The sequence below is a fragment of the Amphiura filiformis genome, chromosome 9 (assembly GCF_039555335.1).
Source record: "Amphiura filiformis chromosome 9, Afil_fr2py, whole genome shotgun sequence".
NCBI classification, from domain to species: domain Eukaryota; kingdom Metazoa; phylum Echinodermata; class Ophiuroidea; order Amphilepidida; family Amphiuridae; genus Amphiura; species Amphiura filiformis.
Window position 1 is genome coordinate 2,234,179 of NC_092636.1, and position 18,640 is coordinate 2,252,818.

Genomic DNA, 18,640 nt, shown 5'->3' on the forward strand with positions numbered 1-18,640 from the left:
GTACTGGGGGATTGGAATGCTAAGATTGGCAAAATGAAGGAGAAAACTGGGTGTATAGGCCAATATGGACTTGGGATCAGAAATGAACGTGGAGACAGACTGGAGGAATTTTGTGAAGCTAATAACCTAGTCATTGGGAACACGTTATTTCAGCATCATCCACGGAGACTGTGGACTTGGATGAGCCCAGGAGATAGAACAAGAAACCAGATCGATTACATCATGGTCAGGAAGAGGTGGAGAACATCACTCCAAAATGTCAGGACACGACCAGGCGCTGACTGTGGTAGTGACCATCAGCTACTTGTAGCCAAAGTAAAACTAAAACTGAGAGCTAAGAGAGGCAATGCACCACCTACCAGGTATGATGTTGACAACATTCCCACTCAATATTCAGTAGATGTGAAGAACAGGTTTGACGAGTTACTGAAAGTTAATGAAGAGGAGCAGACCCCAAATGAATTGTGGGAAGACATGAAAGAAGCAGTCCAGAGCACAGCAAAGAAGTACATCCCTAGAAAGATGAAACGGAAACAGCCGTGGATCTCTCAGCAGACCTTAAACCTAGCTGATGACAGGAAGAGAGCAAAGGCAGATGGAGGAAAGGAAGAATGGGCACGCAAACAAAGAGGTCTCCAAAAGTGTTAAGGAGGACAAAAGAAACTACATCGAAAGGAAATGTGTGGAAATGGAAAGATGTAAGGGTGACTCAAAAATAGCTTTTGGTATTGCCAAAGAACTTACCAAGAAGTGGACACCCAGGATGGATGTTATAAATGATGAGAGAGGTAACACTCTTACCGAAAGTGTAGACATCAAAAGGCGATGGGTTCAGTATAGTTCCCAGCTGTTTGAGGCACAAGATGACAAGGCGTATGTACAGTGTGAAACGAGTGAGGAAGAACCTCCACCATTGAGATCTGAAGTTGAGCTTGCCATGGAACAAATGAAAAATGCTAAGTCACCTGGCATTGATAATGTAGCTTCTGAGTTTTTTTTTTTTTTTTGGAAAGAAGGGGTAGACCTAATGTGGCTTCTATGTGGTATCATCTGGAAAAAGAAGAAATGGCCGAGAGACTGGTGCAGGGCAGTATTTATTCCACTGCCAAAGAAGGAAATTTGAAAGAGTGTGCCAATCACCGGACCATCAGCCTGATTTGTCATGCAAGTAAAGTGCTTCTGAAGATCATCATCAAGAGAATGAAGTACAAAATGGAGCAAGAAATAGCTGATGAGCAGGCAGGATTTCGTGAAGGAAGGGGTACTAGGGACCAAATTGTCAATATCAGGAATGTGATTGAGAAATGCAGAGAGCATAGACTTCCTCTTTACATGTGCTTCATAGATTACAGTAAAGCTTTTGACTGTGTTAGCCACCCTCAGATGTGGGAAACTATGAAAAAGATGGGTTTCCCAAGTCATCTTGTGGATCTGATCAGCTGCTTATATGAAGACCAAGAATCGGCAGTCAGAACAAGTAGTGGAGACACAGATTGGTTCAGGATTGGAAGAGGCTTACGACAGGGCTGTGTGCTATCACCAAACCTATTTAACATCTACTCTGAAGACATAATGAGAACAGCTTTGGAGGGGTTTGAAGGTGGAGTGAAGTTTGGCGGTACAAGAATTACTAACCTGAGGTACGCCGATGATACCACTCTTATTTGTAGCAGCAGAGTAGAGCTGATTGATCTTTTGAAGCGCATCAAAGAGGCCAGCGAAGAAAAACACCTTCTCCTGAACACAAAGAAGACAAAAATAATGGTTGTAGACAGAGAGCGGAAAAGTGATGAGTTTGTGATAGATGGACAGCAGATTGAGGAGGTGAAGCAATTTGAATATCTGGGTTCAATGATTAACAACAGTGGTGACAGCACAACTGAAATTAAGAGAAGACTGGCTATTGCAAGGACAACTGTGCAGGGCATGTCAAGCATATGGAAAAGCAGAGGCCTATCCATTGACCTCAAGGTACGCCTACTTCGTGCAACTGTGTTTTCCATTGCCACTTATGGATGCGAGTCTTGGGCTATGACCAAGAATGATAGGAAAAGAGTAGATGCTTTTGAGATGTGGTGTTACAGGAGGCTTCTACGAGTGACATGGAAAGACAGGAGAACAAATTCCTGGATCCTCGACAAGATTGGTACTAGTCTAACCATCAGAAGCGGCATAATGGAGAGAAAGCTGAAGTACTTTGGCCATATTGTCAGGAAACATGGAGGTGTAGAAAACAGATTTTGCAAGGGGCTATGGAAGGCAAACGAGGAAGAGGACGTCCACCAACATCTTGGACTAATGACGTGAAGCTGGTTTCTAACCAGGGAATGCAAGGTGCAACGCACTTGGCATCAGATCGAGTGAGATGGCGTACTCTTGTGAAGACCACAGCAGCGCTACACAGCGCCACCTGACACAGAGAGAGAGTATAGATCATATTGATCCGTTATATCATGCATGCTGAACATTTTCTTTTATTACATTACATTGTTTAATCATTGCTTGAAGTTAAATTGTACTGTATTATTATTTTGAAGTTTGTATGCCATTGATGTAACTATATGCCTTGTATATGGAATATGACAATAAAACACATGAATGAATGAATGAATGAAGGAAGGAATATTAACAACAACATTTGAAAGTATTTGCCTACGGAAAAAAAATTAATATCGACTGAAACGTTCACAATAATATCACAAATAATAAATAATATCCGAAACTCTATCAAAGATAAATTTCTAATGATGCTGATGAAAAATCCTAGAAGTGTGTTTGGATGTTTATTCTAAAAAGACCTCCAATAATTGGAGAATATCAGTCTGAGCAACCTCGGACTAGCATTAAGGTAGCCTTTGGTGTGACATGTTGTCTCGGTCCCAGCCGGTTTGTGTTCCTCCGTCACTAAACAAACCGTCTGGCGACAACCTCATAGTACGTCTTTTCTGATTGGCTGAACATCAACGCCATAAATACTGGCGTTAAATTTTGCTGTCAATCAACGCTGGGCTTCAGCGCATGCAGCGCCTGATGGACAGCTATGCGGTTACATAAATCCACACAATGTACGTGAGTACGCCCTGCAAGTCGCGTACATGAAAGGCGATATCCGACGATCGGCGACTCAGTGGCTGCTATTAAAGCTAGGGTACATTTTTCGTTTGCGGTATCTACAAAGAGGGAGGGCCTGTGATGTTTAGTTAGAGAATAAACGATAGGAATTTTTTATTTTGCCTATCCTCTACTGTATGATAGACGACAGGCAGGTCCAATATTTTGAGTAGTGGATGCCGGCGCAAAAACTAAGTTACCGTCATAAAAACCCCCCTCATTATAAAATGAACGAAACTTGTTTACAACTTCGCGTATTCTGTTGCGCGTATTGCTAGCGCGTTTGCGTATTCCGCACTAGTCTACGCATCCAGCGCGATACATACGCGAACCTCTACACGCGTGTTACGCATTATCAAGACGCATGATGACGTGGGGTCGTCTACGGCCTGATAGACGGCACCCGAAATCATGCGATTGTCCAATCAGAAATGTGTCTACGAACTAGACCACTCCCACTGACTAAGAATGTCACTTACACAAGTCACGTCTTACAGCCAATTGAAAACAGTTTTATTTGTAAATTCATTAACCAATCAGCGATTGTCATTTCACGGGTTGTCGCCAGGCGGTTTGTTTAGTGACGAAGGAGCACAAATCGGCTGGGACCGAGACTATGTGACATGTTGATTGGCGTCGTTTAGTCTTTTACCTACATTTGCATATTAATTTTCAGCAAAATAAAACGCTCAGGACTCAAACTTAGAATGTGATTAACTGGGTACTCATCACATTATCATGTTACAGTTATTTGTATGTCACTTTTGTCACAAAGCCATTTATTTCTTGAAAACCTTTATTTTGTTTTCGCCAGAAACCTGGTAAACAACGTATAAAAGCTAAAAGGGCAGAGCACTTACCGTTCATCCTTTCGATAATGGATGGGCAATAACCGTTCATAATAGCCGATGCTAATAGACAATTCTATCGCATAAGTGATAATGTTATCCTTTAACCGTGAAATATATTATTTCAATTTATTATATGCAGACATTTTTATTAAGCTTCGGTAATCCTCTTGTTGCCACTATAACACAGTTTGATATTGGAAGTGATGAAATAAAGACAGTGGACATATTTTCACTGCCTTAAACTTAACAATGGATGCCAATAACCAGTTTACAAATGGAGATAGTTCTTGGAATAACAATCACAACTCACCACACACTGCTGTTGATATAGATTTGGACAATGTAGAAGGTAACAAAGAAAACAGCCAGAAGAAGGAAGAACCATTTTATGGATATCTTCATGAATTTGGAAGTAATACGACACACCACGGAATACGATACGTAACCGACCCGAAAAACCATGTACTGAGACGGTAAGAGAGTATTTTACTTTCATTAAAATGTCGTATAACACCATATTAAAAATAAATTATCCTTAGCGACTTTAAAAAAGATTTCAGATTTTATTTGGTCCTCGACGGATTTCCGAAAGTCCTATAGGAAATTAGCGAACTAGTATAGTAAATTGCAAGACGTTCTTAAGGGTATGAACGTTTGGACAGTATTTATTGTGGGACATTAGAGCACATCAGACATATCGAATTGCATTCTGAATACGAAGAATGTCATTCTGATATCAAATAATTTTGATTTTTGAAATTCGCAATTTAATACACATTTTATGGCAAATCATTAAAATTGATATTTTTGATATTTAACAGTACTTGAAGTAAACTTAAAGTGTATGTAGGTGGGATGAAAAAAATCCATATCTTCAATATGAAAGGTCAAAATTTTCAATTGACCGTCGGCTTTTCCTCCCTGCTACATACGCTTTAAGAATATGTCATTAGATTTATATAATTTACTTCGAGGACTGTTATATATCAAAAATTTGAAAAATATCAAATTTTTATAATTTGTCATAACATTTGTATTATATTGTGATTTTCAAAAATGAAAATTATTTGATATCAGAAAGACATGCTTCGTATTCAGAATGCAATTTGATAGGTCTGAGGTGCTCTCATGTCCCACAAAAAATACTGTCGAAACGCAATTAACGCTCATTTTAGATCCCTTAACTGCATTGTTTACGTTCCTGGGGTGGCGGGGTGTGTGACTGGGCGAGTGGTTGTATTTGATACGTGAGACGTTCTAGAAATTATTGAACCATGGTATTACTTGAAGTCGTAAAACTGCATTGTTGTGTGGAGAGGTGGGGGTCCGGGGTGTATGTGTGGTGTGGGTCGGGTGGATGGGGTGTGTGTTATGTTAATTGCTGAGTGCTTAAGTTTTTTTCTCGTTCTCAGATTAGTTTGGGCTGTGCTTATTCTTGTCGCAGACTCATACCTGGGCTACAACATCGTTAATAGTTTCCTAAAATATTATGAGTACGATGTCAACACCGTTGTAGGCGTTACGTATGTACCTGATTTACACTTTCCCGCAGTCACAATATGTAACTACAACCAGATTCGGAAGTCGAAGGCTACCCCATTAGAATTATCCCTTATCAATGATATCTTTGGAATTGAAGGTATGTAAAATCTATAATAAAAGTCATCCAGTGGCGGCGCCAGAAATTTTTTCGGGGGGCAAAAGGGGGGACGAGCCTACGACTGGGGGTGGCATTTTCACCTAATTTTGGCTAAAAAGTGGCCTTTCACCCTCTTTTCAATTGTTTTTTTTTTTTTGGGGGGGGCAATAGAGGAGAGCATGGGGGAATTTTTTCCCCTCCCATGCCCCCCGTAGCGCCACCACTGAAGTCATCACTTAGACGTGTCATTTTCTGGAAAAGCCCATTTATATGTTGGACAAGAATACTCTCGTCAAAATTTCACATTTTGACATCTTTGTTTGCATAAAAGCAATCTAATAAAATCAAACCGTTTAAATGATGTAAAAGAATGAATAAATGATGTACATGTAATAATGAAACAAAACTGATTTATAACTTCAGCACATTTACGACCATAAAAAGACCACTAAAAAGTGTGGACTTTCTTTTTGATTGTTATTTATATCTTACATGTATTTTAATGATTTCAAAATAACACTCTATTACGTTTGATGGTATTTTAGCTCAATTTGGTACACCAATCAATTGGACCATTTATGAGGACTTTCTTGGAGGCAATTCCACCTTTACAGACGAATTCGTTGATTCCGTGGGGAATCTCGCACATCAATTAAACGAAACGATATATGATTGCAAGTGGCGCGCAGTGGAACCTTGCGACGCGAGGAGCTTCACCACCAGTTTGACGGATTGGGGAGTCTGCTGGACGTTTAATGATCCTAAAAATAAAAGTGAAATCCTGAAAATTAATCAGCCTGGGAAGCAAAATGGTCTCTTCTTGAGAATGGATGTTCAGCAGTATGAGTATGTTAGTGGGGAGAGTGAAGCTGCTGGATTTAAGGTATTTTACCTTCACATTCAAATTGTAATTTAAAAATTAATAGTTTTCATTTGAACTATAACTCAAATTCATCTTCTTAATGAGCTCTTTTTCTTGCTCGGTCTAATTATTTTCCGTCGAGTGTGTGGGAATCCTATAAGCTATAATGGTTCAGAGGATTGCCTCTGATGTGTGGGAATCGGACTGATCGTCACGCAGATTCTTCATGGCGATTCTGCAACTTTGGAGGATTTCCGTACTGCGGTAGCGGGATGATCCTCCAAGCAGTGGCGTAGCTGCCGGGGGGGCAGGGGGCAATTGCCCCCTGGCAAAAATTGTCTATTTGGGCCCCCGCCCCTCAGACCCTGCGCCCCCTAGCGCTATTTGGGCCCCCGCCCCCTAGCGAAGGAAAAAAAAAAGGAGAGAGAGAGAGGAAAAAAGAGAGGGAGAGAAGGGGAAAAGAGAGGGGGAGATAGGGAGAGGAGGGGAAAAGAGATGGGGAATCCATACGATACCCCGGTATGCAATACCATACGATTATTGTCAATAAGCCTGGCAAAAATTGTCTATTTGGGCCCCCCCCCTAGTGCGGGGAAAAAGAGAAAGGATAGAGAGAGAGGAAAAAGATGGGGAAGAGAAGGGAAAGAGAAAGAGGGAATCCATAGGCCTACGATATGTAGGGCCATACGATTATTATCAATATACTCGACAATATACTTGTAATGACTTCTTGAAGACAAAGAAATATAAATTTTTTGAAATACTAATTGCACAAAAGCACCTACACTGTAAATTGGCCAGAACACATGGAACGCGTTCATTAATGTAACGGTTTTTTAACACATGACACGTGTTCAACTTATTTAGAGAACACAGGTGTTATTACCTCAGAACACTAGTGTAACATGTTCTAATCCTTTAAACTCTGGTGTTCAAAATTACTATCTATGAACACCTCGGACACATGAAAGAAATGTAAATGTTTTTTAACACATGACACGTGTTCAAACATTGATTTTCAGAATGCTGGTGTTCAACCTTTATTTATACATTTTCAAAATCTCATTACTCGACAATAAACAAATGCATGGTAGTAACTAGTATAAACAAGATAATGGCGGTGTTCCGAAGAATTCCGATGAAATCAGAGAGTTTTCACCTAAAGGCAAGCCCAAGGCTCGAACCCTCGCCGATCGTATCTCCCGGCTGACAGCGCAACGCATTAATCGCTCGGCCATAGTCACCCTCTTGTGTCTCTCCGATGCTTGTTCATCGCTGTCAACAGATATAGGCTAGGCCTACGGGCTCCGAGTCGCTCCCAAAGTTGCCCTGAATTTCATTCTTCTCTAAATCCTTCGAATTTACTCTCACTATCATCCCATTTGTCTTGAAAAAGACAGTTTGGAATAGCGTTTCCCGGGAGCGTTTCCACGTTGCATCGCCATTGTTGTTGTTGTTGTTGTTGTTGTTGTTACTTATATCCCTCCTTCAAAGGAGCACCGTGTATTTCTCGCTGACACGTCGCAGCTCTCCAACGCCTCTATCTGCTCATGCGTTCCATTTTTGAACACCAGTATTCAATATAATCATTCAGAACACTTGTGACACGTCTGATCAATACTAGGCCTATGTGTTCTACATTATACTAAAAGAACACTAATGTGCAAGGCTTATCATATTTTCAAATACACTAGTGTTCTAAAGAGACAATTATGAACACCTCAGACGCGTCTGAGAAGCGTCATGTGTTCGGGAACATTTGCAGTGTATAGGAACAGTATATTGACTAAAACAATTAAATGGTCTACCCAAAAAGAAAAGTCGAAAAAGGTGGTCAAGAAGGCTGTGTCCGACATGTTTCTTGTAGCATGCCCCAACCAAAAATGTTCAGTATCGACACAAAATTGGCCGATTAAGTCATTTACCATTGAGCTATTTCAAACTTGGGGCCGGATTTACGATTAGACCAGATGGGTACCGGGTCCAGGCCCCTAAAATAGCCTTAAGAAGGTATTTTTCCCAAAACATCATGTTTTGGACCGAAATATGGTAACATTGCTAAATTTTGCGCGCTTCGCGAGCACTGGCCTTTACGTAAAATTTACCTTCATTTTGGGCTAAAATTGTCTGAAATTGGACATTTTTAACCAGGAAATTATCAAGAATTATGGCCAAAATTCATTTCTATTAAGACCAAATTAGTAATAAAAAAGCAAATTTTTCTCAGTAATAACCCAGTTTACCATTTTCTCTCTTGGGCCACTGTATTGCCAAATTTAAACGTATTTACCTTTCTTTTTTGATATATTTGAAAGTGTACTTTTCTTTGAAAGTACACTTTCTTTTCGAGTGGATTTGGGCCCCGCCCCATACAGGCTTGCCCCCCCCCCCTTGGAAAAAATCCCAGCTACGCCACTGCCTCCAAGCGCTTAAAAGATTCCCACACGCTCACGTGGCGATCCTCGACTGTCGGAGGACCCACTCCCTAGTTTTTCCACGAGCATGATAATACAATAAACACAAGGTAGGTATGAATGTTGAATGGCAATAGTCTAGAGACAGGGAAATGAAATTTTCGGGGGTTAAGGCTATTTGTGGGATACCGGATATATATATTTACCATGTTTTAGAGAGACCGTGCATGTTAAGTCTCTGAACTTCCAACTAATCGGGGTGAATTTTGTGGAAAACAGGCTCCTTACCCCTTTTCGTTTTCTTTTGCCTTCCCGATTTTCTCCTTCATTTTTTGTCAACGGCATTATACGCTTTCATTATTTGTCAGGGGGCAACCTAACCCACCCCAGCTAGCTACGCTACTGTCTAGAAATCTTAATCTGTCCCTCTAAGGATCAGCCAATATAGGTGTCCTTCAACATGACTACCACTTATTGTTATATCGTTGAAGGTTACTTTAGGCTCTATTATTATAATTGGTAGAGGAGCATGGCCGTGTTTGGTACATTTTGAGTTACACCCGGCGTAAACTTACGCTAACATTGATCAAAATTCCACAACTATTTTCCCTACTCCTACCGCGTGTCCACACCTAGCCTACTCCTAGCACTACGCGCCGACTAGTTTCACCAAGCATTCACTTCTGGTCGGTATAAACATTGGCTACCACTCGGGTGTTTCTGTGACCTTTATCAACCACGCGATATGTAATTTCTTAGTTCCGACCAACTAAAGGTCAAACTTACTCCGGGTGCCAGGCGTAATCTGCGTTTACATTGCAACTTACGCCTGGCTCGCTACTCCTGACTTTTGTCAGGAGTAAATCGTCGGACGTACGCCTGGCGGAACTTACGCTGACCATCGTTCACACTGCACCTACTCTTGGCAGCGCATACCACTACTCCTAGCAACTTGCGCCGACCAAGTTCCGCCGGGCATGATGCAGTCATGGTCCATGGCAAAGGCGATTCGACCTTTGTGGCATTAAACCCAGTTAACAGGAAATTAATCCAATAAATCGATTCAGTAAATGCATTCGATCACTAACGGCAACAAGCTTCGGTCGATTACCCCAGCTGCAGCGTGTGTAAACTCTAATTTGCATAGAGGCTGTACGTGAAATTATTGATTGGCTCCAAACAAAGGATTTGAACCGGTGCACTTAATCATGGCGAAGTGCAGTCCATTCAATCAAATGTTGTCATCAACCTATTTGATCGCAGTGCATTGTTATGTGTGTGAGACGAACTGTCGCGGTTGATTGCAATCCAGAGGATGATTTAAGCACTTCCCACCACGCCACTGTGTTGACTTGCGGTTAGCACAGCTGTGTGAGTGAACATGACACGACTGCTCGCACACTGCATTGGCGGCCATGGTTAAATTTGAATTTGGACTGGTATATTTACAATAAAAACGCATTCACAATGCTGGTCGATTTCACATTTTATGTTACCTACAGATGGTGTGAATTATCCTTCATGCATACATCACTTTAGATCTGAAATCGACCAACTAATAATGACACACGCACAATTCTTAAACAACGTCTTTTGCACAGAATTCAATGGGATTTGAAAAGTAAAGTGGCAGTTGAAACTCTGGTGATAACACGTTTGCAGTGCATGATGGGGCTTCCTTAAATCATCCTCTGATTGCAATCAAACAAACGATGTCTTTTGTATTACTTTGTTCCGTGATGAAAATCGTGATGTTTTATTCAATCACTCTTGAAAAATGTATTTCTTTTGTAGGCCTATTACTTTGTTTTGTGATGAAAATCGTGATGTTTTATTTCATCACGCTTTAAAACAAACGATTTCTCATGTATTACTTTGTTTCGTGATGACAATTTTGATGTTTTATTTCATCACTCACGAAAAATTGATTTCTTATGTATTACTTTGTTTCGGGATGAAAATCGTGATGTTTTATTTCATCATCACGCTCTAAAACATACGATTTCTTTTGCTTTTTATTTGTTTTGTGATGAAAATCGTGATGTTTTATTTCATCACGCTCTAAACAATAATTATAGTTACATGCATTTCAAGAAAAAAATCTTATTAAAACGGTAGGCCCTATGTTGTTTAGAAAAAATGTAGAAAGTGATGATGGTGATGATGTCGATGATGATGATGATGATGATGATGATGATGATGATGATGATGATGATGATGATGATGATGATGTCTCCAAAAGTGTCCCGGTTTGTTTTTCTTGCCCTAAATCGTGCGTATCTATTAATAAGGCACTTCAATAATCAATAATCAGTCCCGTGACGGCCTCCACTAACTAGCTACTAACTTGGGTTTATGGGCGCTGATATTTCATGTTCACTGTCACTTATTTATCAGAAAAGTGCGACCATTTGTCAGTCACCTACAGTACCCAATTTCGGCATACTATATAAGAAACTCATCATGATGATTGCCAGAGAATAGTTAAAATGTAGCTTAAATTGTACCGTTTTTTTGTGGCATCCTTCAGAAGTGAGCGGTCCGATACCAATATTTTCGGTCAAATCTCCATTCAATTAACACGGGGAGTTGGCTAGCTATGCCTTGCCCTCACTCATATTTTACAAAAGTGCGACTATTTCTGAACATCTAACCTAGCTGTAATTTTAGGTCATGTTAGAAAAATATATTTGCTAGAAGTTTGGAGAATAGCTAACATATTGGCTGGTTATTTTTCACACAGTGATGTTAACTAGGCAGGTGCCCATTCTTCCAACGTAGATCATTTGTAGGGGTCACGCGTCAATGGTGAGAGCACTGTGTATTGTGTATAGGAAAACGGACAGTAACTGCAGTATGGCGTACGTCCGACAATGTGAACACGACTACTATTTATATCATTGACATTTCCAATTGACAGGTGTTACTACACCCTCAAGGAGTGCGTCCTGTGATGAAAGAGCTCGGGTTTTCTATATCGCCAGGATTTGAAACATCAGTTACCGTCAGCTATACGAAGGTAAAAACTAGAATTTCGTGGTTCTTTGGTATAAATAAGTTATTAACCCATAGATCTTACGATGCGTTAAATATCCTCACATCACATAAAATCCCCACCACACCAAAACACAATACACACCCACACCCATTAGCGCCAATCTGGCTTGAAACGTTGGGGGGGGGGGGCAATCGACCAGAATGGTCAAAAGTGGCCGAAAAGAATAAAAATGGGTCATTTTGCCATAAGTATGGGGGACACGTCCCTCCTGCCCCTTCCCCACGCCCATGCCCACACTCACACAAACAACTAGTTCAGTTCAATTACACAGAAGTTGAATGGAAACTACTTCACGTTCTTGCACCAACAGGACCAGGTGAGTGCCACCGTTTTAGTGGTCTTCAAAAGTCTAAATAATATCAAACGTAGTTGATGCGATTGTTATTTGAGAAATCATTAAAATAATACACAAAAGGAAGTCTACAGCCTGTCTAAAAAAGTGTGCAAGTGAAAAGCGCCCTCTTTGGTGATTAGAAAATACCGTTGTGACACGATGCTTACATCAACGTCATGAGCACAGTCTTAGCTCTCAAATACCGTTTGTTCTGTCCAATTTGCTCTTTTTAATCTCGAGATAGGGAATAGGGCTTTACATGTAAATCAATGATAGCTGATGTTGATGCGTCTAATGCACCCCCACTTCGGGGCTCGTGCATTAGACGCATCAACACCAGCTCGCGTGCATTATTTAATTTTACAGCAGAATATGAAATATGTATTTATCGTTTAATTTGTCGTTAGTGGAAAAAGAGAATCATTATACCTTTATCGTGACAACATTAAAAACAATTTTGTATTGCTGTGTAATTGATGCATTCTTTTGATTTCACGAAGTAACTCTTGATAAACTTGATGCTACATTAAGTTCATTAATTACATTGATGCTACATTACCTGACCTCAGGTTGGGTCTTTAACAACAGGATCTCTTGAGTCACTCAGGGTCATGAAAGACCTCATCTTGCACACGCACTTTAAACTCTTCCACGGCAGACCTCACTGGCAGCACTATGGCGCGGCTTCTGTGGATACCTTTGTTGGTCAGACTACCCCGGTACTGTCATACCATTGCCTCTACATGAGTGATTGCACCGGTGAGAGGCCACAAGGGTTCTCGGCATGAGATCATGCTGTAAACACCACAGCTTTGGCTTTCTGGGCAGACCACAACTGAAAATTATATTCAAACCCTCTGATGTTTGTTTGGCCACCTTCTGCAGGCTTAGTCTTTCACGTGGTATTCTAGTACACCATTGGGCAATACAATTATGCAAAAAGGAAAATTCGGAAAAAAAATCAGGGCGTTGCTGTGGAGCAAATCACTTATTATGGCTTTACGGTCCAACCAGCGTGTTGAAAATTCTTGTGAGGAGAAACTCAACTGGAAGTCCCTATACATGACGTATTCAATAACATATCACCTCACTTTCTCGGCAATGCAAAATAACTCCATAGCATACTCGAACAAGACATGTGTACAGGCTGTATCAAAATGATTGGTACCCACATGCATTGTTGTCTAAGCATTAGATTTTCTTGAAATGGCTACAATTTATTGTCTAATGACTTTTTATAACATATATCTACAAAAACGGTGGATGCTATATTGCATTTTGATACTGCATTCTTGTCCATACTCAATTGATATTGATCATTTCGATACACCCTGTATGCATTGGCAAGATCATAGGGTAACGATAACACAGGGTATTTATAAAACCAACTTTTAAACAGTGTGTAAAATTCAGCTAAAAAGCAACTTGTCCGCCGGACAGGCTGCTCCTATAATTAAAAACAGAGATAAAAAGAATTTGTCGCGTCTGACGTCATCTGTCAATCAAATTCGAGCACGGTTTGTTTACAAGTGTCGTGATGATGACTTGCTGAACGCGGCGGTATAACCGGCCGACTTATTGTTAATTTTGCACCGTCAAACATGCAAACCATCTCAAAAGTTAGGTCTTTATAGTAGGAAACTTTCTCTCTGTCTCTGTGTGCCAAAATTGAACAACTTTGATGCGCGCGCTTTTCAATTTACTGTTATACTTGCAAGCACAGTGTGGCAGAATAATTGAGCAGCCACTGTGACATCCCTACTATTATGTATTTTGTTTTCAATTCAGGTGGTAAATATGCCTCCTCCCTATACGAACTGTAGACAGGAAGACTTAGCACCACTGAATTATTCAGACAGTTATACTGTACCATTGTGTCAGCAGGAATGCAAAATTAATTACGTTGTTTCGCAGGTGTGGTTGCAGAGATCATCGCTACCCAGGTGAGCTTTATTTATTTATTTATTTATTTATTTATTTATTTATTTATTTATTTATTTATTTATTTATTTATTTATTCATTTATTTATTTATTTATTTTATTTATTCATTCATTTACTTGTATACTAATTTATTTACTTACCTAAATGATATTTTGATTACTGTGATTGTGATTTGTGACTTAATGTAAAGGAAGTATCAGCAACGAAATCGTCTTCGCATTTTTTTTCAGGAGATGCACCAGTCTGTGGTCCAAAACAATTGGTAGAATGTATATATTTCTATGAAGGTTTGTTGTTGACGTTTTATATTATTTTCTTACTTCTGTGTTTATCTCTGACGATCAATCCAAATGGATTTGGTCTAATGTCCCTCCCTATCTCGTCTTATAGACGAATCCAATCATCAAGTGATCAGCATTTATTCGGCCATTACTGGGTCCCCGGCGCACCAAACCGGTGTTGTACTACCCAATTTGGTGGATTAAGGCCGCTTAAAAAATCGATGTTATATTGTAGGCTTATTGTGTATAGTGTAAACTTTCATCATTCTTTTGTCCAGGTGTAACACGGGTGATGGAATGCAGTTTAAAATTTTGCCAGGCTTATTGATAATAATCGTAAGGTATTGATCGTATGGCTTCCTCATCTCTCTGCCCTCCTCTCCCTCCCCCCCGCTCTCTCTCCTCTCTTTTTCCTCTTTCTCCTCCTTTTCCTCTTTTTCCGTGCACTAGGGGCGGGGCCCAAATAGGCAATTTTTGCCAGGGGGCGATCGCCCCCTGCCCCCCCCGGCAGCTACGCCTAAGATGTTCACTGATGTACAGTATGTTATGTTGACTGCAACCTTCTTCAATGCGTAAATTTCATGTTCAGAAGGCTATTGTAGCATAACAAAAGCGTATACCTGATAAATGCACTAATGACTAAGGTTATGATTAATTTTGATCTGGCTGAAAAAGGTCAAATTTCACGTAAGTATTCTAGGATGCTGTGAAAATCTACTTCGGCTTTGTACTAATGCATTTTCCTGCAAAATTACATGACACCAAATAATAGAGACATTCTTAGCTAATAGGTATAAATGGATTACTTAATCAATTGATTAATTATTAAATAAATAAATCGAAATCGTACCCATGAGGCTATAAACGCGCCATAACATACCTGCGCACATGTTCGCGCAACACAACTGCTAGCCGCTCGCATGCACACTTTATCGCAAACGATGTTATAGTAGTGCTCGGTGATCGCAAACCACATGCTATTAGTGGGCTGCCTAGGGCACAAACCACTTCTCTCACACACAAAATGCGCAAGATTCAATCCAATTTCATTTAATAACTGAATTTATTTCACAGCAAGGTTTGTTAGGGATGGAATCAACTGTGACTGTAACGAATCATGCAGCTCAGAAAACTACGGGGCTCGGACTTCGATTGCGTATTTTCCAAATGAACATTACATGGAGCAAATTACTGCCATCTTTAACGAGTCAGAAAATTTTATCAGGTATTTGATTAGAACCCTACAGTGTGACAATTCAACGAAATAAAGAAACCTAAGTATAATTATGCTATATATCGTCATAAACTTTGCATAGTGACGAATAGCTATTCGTCCGTTTGTTAAAACCATGTTTGTTAAAATCATGTTATAGTGTGTGAGCCCGGGGAGTTGGGACGGAACCACTGGGGGGGGCAGGGCAGCGAAAAATAATTTCCTTTTTCTGGGAACGTGAACTGTTGTTTGAAATATTTTCTGCGAGCGTGAGGAGCCGGAGCGCGAGTATGAACACAATAAAACAAGTGGGGTCCAGGGGCGAAGCCCCAGCGCCGTCCAGGCAGCGCTTAGTGGATTTTTATGGGCAAAAGACAGCACTCTGAAAAGTGGAGACTATTTGCATTTTCAATTCCTTAACCTTAAGGGATCTGGAATGAGCGTTTTGAGCGTGTCGACAGTATTTTTGTGGGACATGAGAGCACATCAGACATATCGAATTGCATTTTGAATACGAAGAATGTCTTTCTGATATCAAATAATTTTCATTATTTGAAATTCACGATATAATACAAATTGCATGAAAAATTATAAAAATTCGATATTTTTCACATTTTTGATATATAGCCTACAGTCCTCGAAGTAAATTTTATAAATCTAACGATATATTCTTAAAGGGCATGTAGCTGGGAGGAAATGAGCCGACGATCAATTGAAAATTTTGACCTTTTATATTGAAGATATGGATTTGTTTCCCCAAAAGACCGATTTTTTTTTGTTTTTTGGAAAAAAAATCATTATATTTATAAAGTTTACTTCGAGTAGGCCTACTGTTAAATATCCAAAATATAAATGTTTAATCATTTGCTATAAAATGTGTATTACATTGCGAATTTAAAAAAATAAATCAAAATAATATTATTTGATATCAGAAGGACATTCTTCGTATTCATAATGCAATTTGATATGTCTTATGTGCTCTAATGTCCCACAATAAATACTGTCCAAACGTTCATACCCCATCCCTTAAACTGTTAAAAAATATTAAGTATGGGTGTTTGTTACAGTACTGGTAATTATTGAAATAATAAAACTTGAATGAATTGGTTGACCATCCCAATGAGTGACTATTTTCATGTAAATAAAGCTACAAAACTCACAATTTCTCTTTGTTGCAGTTCACTTTCATTTACTTTTTAACAACATTTATGTGGGTAAAAATCTTCAGATAATACCATTTTAACTATGATTTACTTAAGTTGAGTGACCATTTGATTTGTGGTGTGATCAAGCAAAATCAGTCTGAAGTCGGGCATATTTAATTTTCAGTTTTCTATATGATTCCATGTTCCGACAGTCAATGAAAAACCTGCTTTTCTGGGGAACGAATCTCAGTTAGGTGGTTAGGCTCTACCGCATGTTGAAAAACCTTGGGGGGAATCCCAATTAGGCTCTTTCTGTTACTTCATGTTACTTTCTGGGATCCCAGCGGTGTGTACGATAGTCTGGTCTGGAGTTCATGTTGACGCAGCAGCGTTAGAGACTACAGTGAATCAAGTCATACGCAATTAAAATCAACACACGGTATCTGTTTTACTTTGTCGCCAGCCCATTCGGGGCTGGTACCTGTTTCAGGTTTGGGGTCAGTTTTCTCTAGTGATTATATTTTGGTGGTATTGGAATGATTTTTTTTTTTACTTTTTGTGGTTAAATTTTTTTAAAAATATTTTAATTCGATTTGTTAGGAAAAGTAAGTATGTTTTGCCGTTTCAACGAACGAAAACGAGTGCGTATTACCAAAGTTATGTTTGAACTAATTAATTATGACTTTAAAAGTTTAAAGGCCTAAATGTAACAATAATAGTTAATATATATAGCATCATATGGTCAGCAGAATAAAATCTGACATCACCTATGATGTCATATCAGTGTCCTTGACCGGGGTCCTTACTCCTTGACCACTGAACAGCGTGATATCATGTTGATAACAGATCTATAGAATCAAAATCTTCATCATATCCCCGGATCATATCACAGATTCTCAACAATATGTGATCATATGGACCATATTGATGTGAAAGTAGTTATCTATCATATCCTGTGTCGTTTTATGGATAAAAATGACTCAAAATGTTATTGATGAAATGGTTGCTATCATAAACATCAGTTTTGTCTTTTCAACGGGAAAAATCCGATGCAAAATAAAGTTTTTAGGGCCTAGCTATAATATGGGCATAATTTATGCATATAGTATTGAACAATGTACCCCATTTGACATGCACTTATAGATAAATAAATTGTCTTACTTTATTAATTTAATAACTTCTTTATTATAAATAAAATGACACATAACTATTTGATTCATAAAATTACATTCAACGAAATGATTGAAGAGAAAACACACAAGGCACTAGGCAGACTGTTATAGAATGGAGTATGTAAGATGCCATGTCCATAGCTTCGCAGGAGTTTCCGACTAGCAATCAACATGATCAGCACATTCAGAAAAACACAGTTTAAGAGTGAAGATTGTAGTGAGTAACCAGTCCTTTATAAATGTGCTGGCCACTATCTATTATAATATAGTAGGCTTAAACTATACATTGCGAATTAATTAAGTTATTCTAAAATAAAATGTACATGTAAGTTAACTCAAACCGGCAGTGTATATATCGAAAGCAGTGAAATCGGACATTCCTAAGCGAAGATATTGAGTTCGTAAGTTCTGGTATTACAAAATTGGAAATTGAGATATCGTGGGTAAAAAGCTGAAAAGACAAAAAAAACCAACGACAACAACAACAACAACAACAACAAAAACAAACAGACCAGAACAATTTGGAGTACATGTAATGAATTAAAAGAGTTGACATGAGATTAGGAATTAATGTTTTCTGCTGTTTCAGTGTGCATGTTCTCATCGTTGATGGTTTG

At 39.2% G+C, this 18,640-nt stretch overlaps 1 protein-coding gene across 2 annotated transcripts in view; it reads left to right on the forward strand.

Annotated features, from left to right (window-relative positions):
- The first annotated feature begins 3,896 nt into the window (after positions 1-3,896).
- Positions 3,897-18,640, forward strand: part of LOC140160515 (acid-sensing ion channel 1C-like) — a 28,787-nt gene continuing 14,043 nt past the window's right edge. The window contains exons 1-7 of one of the 2 annotated variants that reach the window (XR_011859988.1): positions 3,897-4,435; positions 5,375-5,601; positions 6,147-6,484; positions 11,798-11,896; positions 14,058-14,212; positions 14,443-14,499; positions 15,568-15,718. Coding sequence is in view for 1 of the 2 variants with exons in the window: in XM_072183750.1 (XP_072039851.1) it covers positions 4,212-4,435; positions 5,375-5,601; positions 6,147-6,484; positions 11,798-11,896; positions 14,058-14,212; positions 14,443-14,497 (1,098 nt within the window). In the remaining variant the exon portion in view is untranslated. Of the gene's footprint in view, positions 4,436-5,374; positions 5,602-6,146; positions 6,485-11,797; positions 11,897-14,057; positions 14,213-14,442; positions 14,500-15,567; positions 15,720-18,640 lie in introns of those variants that run through there. The other variant, XM_072183750.1, reaches the window with a different exon arrangement.